Source organism: Galleria mellonella, unplaced genomic scaffold (assembly GCF_026898425.1).
Source record: "Galleria mellonella isolate WM207_F2 unplaced genomic scaffold, CSIRO_AGI_GalMel_v1 utg352, whole genome shotgun sequence".
NCBI classification, from domain to species: Eukaryota; Metazoa; Arthropoda; class Insecta; order Lepidoptera; family Pyralidae; genus Galleria; species Galleria mellonella.
The window spans coordinates 8143273-8156366 of record NW_026442084.1 but is presented as its reverse complement, the minus strand read 5'-3'; the positions used below and the strand labels follow the sequence as shown (position 1 = coordinate 8156366).

The window sequence follows — 13094 nt, the reverse complement described above, 5'->3', positions numbered from 1 at the left end:
GACTATTATTTACTAGCTGTATCCCGTGGCTTCATGTCGTAAAATTTCACCTACTTCAAGAAATGAGTTATCAAATGTATTTTACATTTTGTATTTAGGAATTTTTCAATTCCGACTTCCCGAGCTCCATTCATCAGCGCGTACAAACAAATAAACTCTTTCACTCTACATTAGTTTAGATATGTGTCAAATACCGCGAGTTAAAAAAATATAGGGAAACCCTAAAGGAACCCTATTATATTATTATTTTTATTTATTATGTATCGAATATATATTTATCTGCAGATAATGCAAGTGGTAGCCAGTAACTACGTTTTGATGATAAGCAGCTGAAATCACTACCATTGTATTTATTGCCGAGGCCTCGTCATCGTACGTCATTCGTTATCACGGCGCTCCTCGTGCTATTGGTTTCCGTAACCTATTTTTGGTATCGGCACGGTATACTCTTCTCTTTCTTTCATCTACATTAATAAAAACTGGATGGAGACTTCCAGCAGCAGTATTTCCGAATCGATACGACAACATAACCTTCAAGTAAAGAGCATATTCCTTTTTAAAAGGCCGGCAGCATACCTGCAATGCCGTTGGTGTTGTAGGTGATCATGGGCGGCGGTAGTCACTTACCATCAGGTGAGCCGCATGCTCGTTTGCCCCCTGTGTTGTAAAAAAAGACTCAAAAATTTTAGAAATTTACTCGGGATGAGCACTTTAGTAGTCTCTAAATTTAAAATAGCCCTGAAGGTCATCGATTTCGGAAAGGAGGTAGTACGAGAAATATTTCGAAAAAACAGCCTCATTTTATAAAGAAATTATTCCTGTATTGGAAACTAACGGTTTTGTTGTGGCGAGCTGTGACATACGCTAAGATGGATCCCTTATCCATCCACTGGGTCCCTTTACCACACACACATATATATATATAATCCGTTCCGTAAACTTGCTCGTGTGTCAAATTGCTCGTATCTCAAAGCAGTTTTCCCTATTGAAATAAATTGAAATGCCATTAATCCGGACTCTTCAAAAACCACCTTAGTTATTTTTGTTAAGTGTTAGACTGAGGTGAGAGAAACTGTTAGACACCAACATCCACCCCGCATGTTGGGATCGTTTGCAGCGGTGTAGTGTGCGATTTCTCGTATCTCAAATCTTGCTCTCATTGCTACCAATATACCCAACCAGGTCGACCTCCCCGCGGTTCCCCCTGGAAACTATCATGGTTAATTCCTGATGAATTCATTATGATGGGCTAACTGGCCTGTTTTCATTCTCACCTATCACCCTTCACTGGTGCTCCGCCAGCGTATCCCGTTAGCGCAGGCGGGGTTACCATACCATTTACACCCATAAAAAAAAACTGGTATATTAGGGCACTCGTATATCGAGGTACCACTGAATATATATATACACGGTCTTAACACGGCAATATATGGGATCATACAACTGTATGCCACTGTCAAATTACATACATATATCTATGAAAAATAATAATAAAGATGCGTTTTACGCATCAATTGTTAGCTGTAGTTTAGTTTCAAATCAAAATAATTAATTTTAACAAAATTGATACACACTCTTAATTGTTTCCTCCAAAAGATTACAATAGTAAACTTATTATAAATATAAACAATTACAAGAAATAATCACAATGAGAAAACAATGGGTGACCTTATCGCTAAGAGCGATCTCTTCCAGGTTTTGAAATAGGTTTTTTTTGGGAACATAATCTTATTATTGATTTAAACTTTAATTTTAAATTTTAGAGCATTAAATATAGATATTGGAATATTCAGGACTGGAGTTTAGGACTGACGGAAAGGTACCTGTTGGTTAGAGCCAGTGTATAATCCGTATCGAGTTAAATGCTGTAACCATGGGAACAACAGAAATACTCCTCACGTTGATCACTAGATGGAGTTGTTATATTTGTATCTGTGTGCTACAACGCGATATTAACATTTCTAACATGTGTATATAAGCTCAGAAATAGATTAAATTATAACAATAAATCTCATGGTTCATTTCAAGGTTATTTACTTATTGAAACCTAAATCTAACGTAAATATACTCCTGCATGTGAATAAGGGTTTGTTCAGCCAGCATAATTAGTTCCCATTTAAATAACTTTATTGTAAGAAATTAAACAAAACAATAACTCTCGAAGAATATTTATTTATATTTTAATTAAGAGTTATAAAAAAATAAATTTACGCATTCAATCGAAGAACAAAGTTTATATATTAATTATTTAACAATATTATGTTTACAAACACTTCTTATGGCACTTTATTTATTAGGATGTGTTGTTTTAAACTACCCTATGCTGTTGGACGCAGATGGCCTATATATACAGCTTCACCGAATGAAAAATGGGGCGAGTGCAGGCGGTACTCCAAACCTGCGGAAGGACTTACGGAGCGGCCTTTCGCCGTCTCCTGTCCACCGGATAGTATGAGGGTTACCCACGACGGTAAGCAGGTCGAACCACGTCTCAGACTGTTGTATATCCCCACCTGAAGGGATAGGGGGATTATTTCGGACCGGCTGTGTTAGGGCGTGGTGATAAATAACATTGTATGAATCAGAGTGGATAATATTATTTTTATAGTATGTATTTATGTTTAGTGACTATAAATAGAAACATAAAAAGGAATGTTTTATCCAATTCACAGAAGTTCTGTACCGTTATTGTTTTAATTGTCCCACTTACAAAATTACGTTAACAACATTACAAATGGAAGGCAGAAAGCAGGCTAAGAAAAAGCATTAAACGATGAAAATGTTAATAAACTATTAATTTTTATAAATGGCAACCATTAATGACCTGGACGGTTTAAAATTCTGGAATATTCGATCGGTTCGGTCATTACTCGTATTACATAGACGATTCTCAGTAACTGAGGGCTTACCATGAAATATTTTCCGAAATTTCGGAGACGAACGAAACAGAAATTTGATGTTAAAATTACATAATACACGCCGTTTAAAATTATTAAAAATGTTAAAATATCGTTCCCCTGAACTATTAGGATAGGATTTATGATGAACGGAATGTTAAACTCCATTTACTGGGTCGATATTGGTACGAACAAAAACATGAAATTGAGTCCGAAAATTCGGAATTTCATTTCATGGTAGACCACCTGGTCATTATCAGAACCATTGTTTACAATTTATTCTCTCAATACATATGTGATCTTAAAAATTTTAATGTGTCAAAGAGAGTTTCCTTCCTCTCAACTCTTCCTCGATATCTTGCAATGTTCTATCTTTGGTTTCCGGCAAGAATACACTTGTTACAAATAAGCAGTAACCGACCACACACGCGTATAATAAATATGTGAATGGAAACCCTATTGAACTAAATAATACAGGTATAGTTTTAACAACAAGAAAAACATTTAAAGACATAAACAATGAACTGATACCTCCGCACAAACCCTTGTATTGCATAGGATAAAGTTCACCAGCTAGCACATATGATAATGGCATCGCTCCTGTCACTATGGAAAACACATGGATATGAATCAACACAATACCTATATAAGGACTATCGTATGGCAACAAATCATTCTGTTTTGCATACGTGTATCCAGCTAAAACTATGAACGTTATTAAATCTAATGACACCGTTATAAATAACAACAGTCTCCTTCTAATCTTCCTTATTATTATTAAACTGATTGTGCTCGAAATTAACCTCTGTATATCTATAGATATTATCATTATAGCAACGTTGGCTTCAGGTCCTATAACGTTTTCCACTAAATCCATCGTATACGAGGTGACAATGTTCACACCACTCCATTGGGCCATCGTGTAAATATGCAACATTACTAATACAGGCTTATAGAACGCTCTCTCTTTAACTGTAGCTTTCAAATAACGTAAATTAGCTTCCATTCTTTTAACAAACGTTTTAGGCTCGTGTTCCGTTTCTTTTTCTTTATTTACAACTATACTAGCTGTTATCATTTTCTCTAATTCCTCGTCTTCGTTATCACCCCTTAAGGATCTAAATACTTTTCTACATTCATCGTGTTTACCTTGAGACGCTAACCAATTAGGTGTCTCTGGCGTTAGTACTACTATAAATAAATCTACTAGCACGAAAGCTATGCATATGTAAGAAGTCGTCTGCCAATGCAAATAAATGCCAATTGTGTGTATTAGAAACACTCCAAAGCCTATAGATAATGCTATCGTCATCAAAAATGCACCTCTATTTTTGGGGCTGGTGCATTCCCCAATTATAACTGGTCCAAGTACTGTGATCATGCCGATTGAGATGCCCTGTATAAATCTAGCTGCGATCATTAGTTCCACGCTGTTAGATAAAACAACGCATAACCACCCAAGAGCAGAGACTGCTATGGTGGCCAGTATTGCTACTTTTCTTCCAAACTTGGTCATTATTGAAGGTATAGTGAAGTTTCCAACGACGATAGAAAATCCAGGTATGGCAGCTGAAACAATGTAAACATACATTGTTAATGAAACTGTTAAATAATATAAAAATACTTAATTATGGCTGTGTGGTCCTAGCGTAGAATAGGCCAGCCCTTCCTATCCCGTGGGTGTCGTAAGAGTTGACAAAGGGAGGGTGAGAGATGAGAAGCAGCGTCCCTCTTAAAACATCACTAAAGCCTGGCTGCGGTTGCCAATTCGCCTGCCAAACGTGGCAATTACGGCCAAAATACAGCGTACAGTTAAAGGCTGATGAAAAAAGATGATGAAATTTACAAGATTTTTTAATAGTTATTTTTTTATGATTCTACTTACTTGCCCATTCGGAATGCAATTTCAACTGAAAAGAGCGGGCAAGGAACTGAAATATTGCTCGTTTCAACAAAAGTGGATTTCACAATTATAAAAAAAAGGGGTGCAAAGGTTCCTTCATGTAATGCCCCTGATATTGCAGGCTATGATAATCGCTTATCATCAGATAGGCCATATTCTTGTTAGCCACTTGAGTGTTATAAAAAAAAAAATTAATATGTCTATGAAATATCTTGTCGAAATTTTTTTTTATACAACTTAGAATGGCAAACAAGCTGACGGCCCACCTGATGGAAAGTGGTAACCGTCGCCTATACACATGAGCAGTACCACGGACATAACAGAGTATACTGTTTCACCCATGATACCCCCCATGCGTTGCCATTCCTGAAGACTCAGGTGTTATTCCTCTGTACCCAGTAAATTCACGCCATATCCCACCCTTCAAACCGAAACACAGCCATGCAAACACAACCGCTTCACGGTTGAAACACAAATGGGACAGAGGTACTCAAGCAATCGACTTTTGTACAAAGTCTCCCTCTGGTAAATCGGTGCATTAGCTTCATTTTAAAATAAAATAGTGTATTACTAGTCATATTAACATTAACATAGATCAAGCAAACTGTAACTAACAGAATGGACAATGGAGTTTTTGGAATAAATAAATAATAATAATTATTAATTTGGTTACAAAAGCAGTTGCTGTCTTTTTTCACTAAACAGTTCATTTCATTTCATTTCAGCCGTTAACTGTCTATTGCTAAGCAATATTTGTTTGTGTTTGCATTATTAAAATATTGCTTTTAAAATATTTTTGAATATAATTTTAAAGTATTTGCATAAGATTTGTAACATTTTACATTTTAATAGGTACACGTTACGGTTATTTAGTTTTTCGAAGTGTTATTGTCATTTTTCAATCTGTTTATTGTTCGCTTACAATAGTTAGCTTGGTTTTAGTATCAGCAATTTTTCAGGGTATATTAGGTATATATATTGTTATTCAATACTAGCTTTTTGCCCCCTACTTCGTTCGCGTTGGTTTCAGAAATAGAGCAATGCAATATATCAATTCTAGATGGATTAAGATGAAACATACACTAGATTTTAAGTCAGACTTTCTGGAACACAAGTGTAAAAACCGCATCCAAGTGGGTGTAGTGGTTTAAGCACGATCCGGAACAAACATATATACAGACAGACGGACAGATAAAATTTTTAAATAATAATTTGGCATTTATAAGTATTATTAACTCCTTACATGAATTTTTCTTAAGTATATCCCATATACAGATATCCTCTAATTAAAATTTGATAATATTAGAAAAATAAATACATGTAGCTCTTTCACTTTATAGTCAATTGCCTTACATAGTATTTTCTACGAATTTGATATTTCCACACCCACACTCACACATACATACGCACGTGCATTCACACACACACACACATACACGCATACATTTTTATCACAATTTCACTGAACCCATAAATTATTGTTTCTCTAAAATTATGGACTCCATTGTAATTTTTGTTTTTGTTACTTCTCTGTTTCATATTGTTTCACTAAAAATATAAAAAAAACAACAACATATGGAAAAGGGCACTTACGCCTGAAGCACAGGTTCCATACCTACCTGGAGTTAGTGACTTCAAACTATATTGTAATAAAGAGTGAAATAAAGATTATTTATTATATATATATATATATTATTGATTTTTATGTGAATTTTCTCATAATTTAAAAAGAGTAACTGTTGCGTTTCTTGCTAGTTCTTCCCAACAGATAACAACATCCAGAACTCAGCAGTGCAATGATGAAAAATTTACGATTTAAAAGAACTAGTAACTAAGTCTGTTTGATAATACATAGATAGATAATACAATTACCTCTTTCAAGAAAAGGTTGAAGTTACATTTTCTTTCCTTTGAGTCATAATCTTAATTTTTTATTTTTATAATTGAACTGTCAAACTTTAAAATCATTAAACTAAATTTTTATTGTAGGTAGTATATTCATTTATTTTAACATCCATTGTATAAGTAGGTAGATATTATATTTATTTATAGTATATGTATTTAAGTAATATTTTATTATGTATCTTAATATTTTATTTAACTGTACATTTGTTTATGTACACTAAATATTAATATTTGTAGCACTTCAGCTGCCCGCTAACAACATGTTTTCTAACTGCATTGGGTTGACTGGAAGAGATCTCTGTCAGAGATAAGTCCACCCTTGCTCACAATATTTATAAATGCATCAACAATGTAATTTACAAGTGCAATAAAGATTATATGTATACAATGCTAATTTATTACAAGGATTGTATTTCCTCACCTATCCATGATCCGGACGAGTCGTTTATTTGTATTATAGAATCTGGTTCCTTCAATTGTGGAAGAAGCACGGTGGAGAATCCCAGCACCAGCCCCATACCCGCCATGTTGATTGTCACACCGATCGTGACGATGCACTGGAATTGATAAATTTAATAAAATTATAACACCATATGCTATGCTAGATGGAGTGACGACCTGAAATACATTGGGGAGAGTCAATGGATGCAAGTGCTTTAGGACCGTTCCTTAAGGCAGTCTCTAGAGGGGGTCCATGTCCAGCAGTGGACAGATAATGGTGTTGATGATAATGCTATGGTATCCAAAGGAAAAAAGGTGAAAGTAAAGAATTGGGAGAATCTGGTAACCTATTTCTCCCAGAGAAACAGGTTACCAGATGCCAACTTTGATTTTTACCCAAACGTAAAATATTTTTTCTGCAAATCGATACGAAAAAAAGGATAGTCTTTCCGTTTCTACTTTTCACTCTCTTTTTTTATATCTCATTCTTTTAAGTTTACAAGTGCTAAAACTATTTCCTAAAATTTCTAAATAAATAACCCAAATTTCAATTTACATCAAAAATTGCTCCAGAAATTTCGTTTTTTCAAAATTTTGCAAACATAATTTTTTTTTATCTAAAATTGCCAAATAAAAATACTTAATCTGGAAACGCTGCAGACAAATATAAGTTGAGCCCATTTTGATAAGGGTTACCATTCCATTATCACCCATTAAAAAAAATCCAACTTCATTAACGTCACAATGACGTAAAGTATCAATATATTTATAGCACAGACGGACTTGACCATTTAGATATTTATGAAATTAGGCGTAAAAAATAAGATAATGTCTAAAAATAGTAGTCTTTAAAAGCTTCATAATTAGGTACAATAAATCATTTTATGGCTGGCGTAACAAGAGGAGATACTTAGATTTTTTTTATACAAGTTAGAATGGCAAACAAGCTGACGGCCCACCTGATGGAAAGTGGTAGCTGTCGCCTATAGACATGAGCAGTACCGTCGACATAACAGAGTATACTGTTTCGCCCATGATACCCCCCATGCGTTGCCATTCCTGAGGACTCAGGTGTTATTCCTCTGTACCCAGTAAATTCACTACCATATCCCACCCTACAAACCGAAACACAGCCATGCAAACACAACTGCTTTACGGTTGAAACACGAATGGGACAGAGGTACCCAAGCAAACGACTTTTGTACAAAGTCTCCCTCTGCTAAAATATATCTTATGAATATCATCATATCAGCCTTTTACTGTTAACTTCTGAACATAAGCCTGTTCCTTGGAAACTTTTGCCAGTAATTGCCACGTTTGGCAGGCGGATTGGCAACCGCAGTTCGGTTTTGGTGATGTTTCAAAAGGGACTCTGATGCTCATTCCTCGCCCTCCTTTAGTCGCCTTTTACAACACCCATGGGAAAGGAAAAGGCTTTCCATCAGGTGGACCGTCGGCTTGATTGTCATTCTAAGTTGTATAAAAAAAAATCCTTAAACACCTTCTATGCACAGATGTAGTACAGTATATAGTTTCACTATGTATATTATATCAGTATAAGACGTGATATATTTATGTATGTGAGTCGTATTTATATTAATTGAAAGATCAAGGGTATTATATATATATACGTATATTTGCTCAATGTATAGATATTATCGGTATAGTAATTGAGGTGCATATTGTAACTGATTATATGTTTAACAGATACTTCGCACAGCATTATTACATTTCTGTTTACATAAAGATCGACTGGCAGATAATGCTCTGTATAAGTCTTGTATAAGCTCGTCATTTATACAACGAGTATATACATTTTATACTAGTTTTTTTTTTATGCAATTTAGAATGGCAAACAAGCTGATGGACCACCTGATGGAAAGTGGTAACCGTCGCCTATAGACATGTGCAGTACCATGGACATAACAGAGTATACTCTTTCGCCCATGGTACTCCTATGCGTTGCCATTACTGAGGACTCAGGCGTTATTCCTCTGTACCCTGTAAATTCACTGTAAGTTGTAAGTTAACGTGGCTTTGCCTCAGTATATAAAGATGATTGATTGATTTTACTAAATGTGTTTTAGAATATGTTAGTTCTATTACGAGTACTTATACTTGGCCAATTTTTGCACAATTATCAATACAGGAAATTCTGTTACTTATTGTATGCTTAGACTACTTTTGTAATGATTATGTAGTAATTAACTTGTAAATAATTGGATACTGGGTAACTTGTATGGAATGTAGTTATTTCTAACAACTAAATTCTATTTATATTAATGATTTTCATACATACATACATATCTGTCACGCCTGTCTCCCATTAAGGTAGGCAGAAACAATGGAACGCCAAATGCTTCGATTCAAACAAACCTCTTTCGCTTCTACCACATTTATCAATCTTTTCATACATGCTCGCCAGTTACGGGTACTTTTAATTTGGCCCTTTTTCAGCACGTCGCCTATTTGGTCGACATACGTCCGTCTAGGGCGGCCCCTACCGACATCTCCATTCATTATTGCTCGATGAAGCTCTTTCGTAATTCTTCTTTCATACATCCTCTCCAAATGACCAAACCAACCTGACCAACCAAATTAATGATTTTATGTAAGTTAAAATGGCTAGGATATAATAATTCAAAATCCGACGATAGAACAGAAATTATATGTGGCTGTGTTTTTTATTTATTATATAAAGTATTGTATGTGCTAAGTTAGAATATAACCTACTCGTATACCAAATTTCATTCAAATCCGTTCAGTAGTTTTTGCGTGAAAGAGTAACAGACATTCATCTATTCTTCCTTACAAAATCTATAATATTAATAGGATTTTGCTCCTTTTTTTTACACAACTTAGAATGGCAAACAAGCTGACGGCCCACCTGATGGAAAGTGGTAACCGTCGCCTATTGACATGAGCAGTACCATGGACATAACGGAGTATACTGTTTCGTCCATGATACCCCCCATGCGTTGCCATTCCTGAGGACTCAGGTGTTATTCCTCTGTACCCAGTAATTTCACGACAAACAATTACAAAAAATAATCACAATGTGAAAACAATGGGCGATCTTTTTTTTTAATCTTTTTTATTTAGAGGCTTTTATCCTGTAAGGATATGTCAGCCTCATCGTACCGTAATTTTATAAAATACCTCACATACTTAAAACATTGATACATAAATAAATAATACATAATAATGTCTTAGTAGTCTATTTTGATAAAGGGAATTATTGATACAAAAATATAGTAATTAAAGATTTTGCCATTCCGGAATGTGGCTCTGCGAGTATATTTGAAAATAAACCAATCTCCTGTCTATTGAGACTATATTTGTGTTTTGTATTTCGTACATTCGGATATCATATGGTGAACATCATCCAATGTGTTACAAACATCACAATTCGGATTATTAACTTTTTTCATAAGAAAAGCGAATTTTGCATTTGGATAATGTCCTGAGCGTAATCTAAGAGTTGTAACAACGAAATTTCTATTTGCTTTTAGGTTTATGAACCACATGGGCGATCTTATCGCTAAAAGCGATCTCTTCCAGGCAACCTTTGGATGGAAAGGATTAATTATAAACAAAGTAATAAAAGAATTCGTAATAGTTTCACAATTTCACAGTTTAACAAAATTCATCTCTTTGATTCTAATTTTAAATGGACACGTTGCGCTTACTTCCGTCGTTTATTAATAAAATAAAATAAAAAAAAAAACTTACTTGTTTCACAAATGGACTAAAACACTGAAGCACCATTATTAATTATTATATTTTTATTATAATACTATTATTTATTAGGCAGGAAAACATTTAAAATGTATTTCTACGAGCTGATTTGTAGAGAGGACTGATGTACATTATTTTCGTTGTAACGAGATGTTGCTTTATCAAGACATGACAATAACTGAGCCGTGCACGTGTGTATGGTAATTATATATATAAAATATATATAGCTAATGTGCGCTACAACTTGTCAATGTGCCATCCATTCATATCTAAATATAATTGGCGGACTGTAGTGCCATCTGTTTAACGTATCTTAAAAAAAAAAAACTATACATATATTGGCCATTTAGGTATCGTCTGTTTGAATTACCAGAAGGAGACTTTGTACAAAAATCGTTTGCTTGGGTACCACTTTACATCAGGTGGGCCGTCAGCTTGTTTGCCATTCTAAGTTGTATAAAAAAAAAAGAATTATCCCAATAAATAATAATTCTTATTTAAATAAAAAGACATTAAATTATAATTTGAAACTATTTTAAAAATTGTACTATAATTACACGAATATATTATTTTAATTATATATATTGGCGTAAGCGTCATTATCTGTAGCTGTGAACGAGAAAAGTTAACTTGGTAGTACCTTTATAAAATATTTTTTTAAACGCAAATGATTTTCTATTAAATCATAAAGTTAACTTGCTATAAACCTAAATAAGTGATTGTATTTACTTTTGCCAGAAACGGAAATTGGGATTCTCATTTGACTATTATTTGTATTTAAATAAATTAAATAAGTGATTGTATTCCCTTTTGCTAGAAAAACTTATTAGGATTCTCATTTGACTATTATTTCTATTTAAATAAATTAGGTGATTCTATTTCCTTTTGCTACCAACAGAAATTAGGATTCTCATTTGACTATTATTCTATTTAAATAAATTAGGTGATTGTGCGAACGGAAATTAATATTCTCATTTGACTATTATTTCTATTTAAAAAAATGAATTAGGTGATTGTATTTCCTTTCGCTACAAACAGAAATTAAGATTCTCATTTGACTATTATTTCTATTTAAATGATTTAAATAAGTGATTGTATTTCCTTTTGCTACAAACAGAAGTATTAGTATTTGAATGTAGCAAACTTACAAATTAATCAATATTAATATTTTATAATACACAAAACAATTCTAATTAATTCAATTAAAATTGTTTTGTTCACTTTATGTAAAAGAAAAATAAGATATTCAAATGACTGTTCAGTATTTTTACTAGAACACATTATTAAATTAACCATTGCACAATGTTAAGGTTCAACATGATTATAAGTAAGTTAATTTATAATACTTAGTTATTACTAGAAAGTTGTAATAAAATAAATAGAATAAATATATAAAGTTGTGAAACTATGAGCGAGCCCACGAGCGCCCATTTGATTTAAGGGAAAAAGCATTCGTGTACTCAAACTTGGTTATAGGAGTATAAAAACAGAATATTCAGTTCAATAGTGACCGAGACACTCTACTGTATTGATGCCTGAGAGCTATAAATTATAAGTGTAATTGGAAAGTAAGGAAATAAAATTGTTCAAAGAAGAAAAGTATAATTTGTTATAGTTACAAATGAATAAAGGATGAACCAATACAAATCAAGTGATGTCAGTGATCCTGTTATTACTATGCCAAAAAATTAGGCAAAAACACAACCTTCTTCGTTATAAATGTACCAAGATTAATTTATGCATCGATTATATTGATTATAAATTACAATTTTTATCATAAAATAGCATTAACAAGTTTATAAATAGATGTGACATTTCTAAAAATTCGAAATCTAAATTTTGTCCAAAAACGAGGAAAAATTCTAAGGATACTACAACTCAAAATAATGATAAACCAAACACGTCAACAAATACATTAGAGACATTAATAATAGATTTCTTTTTATCCCAGAATTGGAAATACAACAACTAGACTTTAAATCAACGGTACACATGTATAGATCTAAATATGAGTACAATAGTTACGGAGTCCCTCAAGGAAGCGTACTTGGACCGCTATTATTTCTAGTATATATAAATGATCTTGGTGACATAATAAATAATAAAACAATACTTTTCGCAGATGACATTTCAGTTATTGTCTCTACAGATAAAGAACGCTCAATATTGCAACATAAAATGGACATTACAAATACACCTGGAGAAAGCGG

General features: G+C 33.4%; 1 protein-coding gene across 1 annotated transcript; it reads right to left on the bottom strand.

Moving 5' to 3' along the window:
* Window positions 1-2152: 2152 nt before the first annotated feature.
* On the bottom strand, window positions 2153-11083 carry LOC113513906 (facilitated trehalose transporter Tret1-like). The gene is made up of 3 exons (XM_052897103.1): window positions 10879-11083; window positions 7127-7262; window positions 2153-4466 (listed from the first exon to the last, which is right to left on the bottom strand). Exons 1-3 carry the CDS (start codon window positions 10912-10914, stop codon window positions 3208-3210), a joined length of 1431 nt encoding a protein of 476 aa, XP_052753063.1. The 5' UTR covers window positions 10915-11083; the 3' UTR covers window positions 2153-3207.
* Window positions 11084-13094: the final 2011 nt, after the last annotated feature.

Bases quoted from the DNA above. Each gene is read 5' to 3' on its own strand.
- LOC113513906 (XM_052897103.1), bottom strand. From the start codon at position 10,914: ATGGTGCTTCAGTGTTTTAGTCCATTTGTGAAACAA. The intron at 7,263-10,878 runs GTAAGTTTTTTT...TATCAATTCCAG, and splicing joins TTAGTCCATTTGTGAAACAA to TGCATCGTCACGATCGGTGT. The intron at 4,467-7,126 runs GTGAGGAAATAC...ACATTGTTTCAG, and splicing joins CTCGTCCGGATCATGGATAG to CTGCCATACCTGGATTTTCT.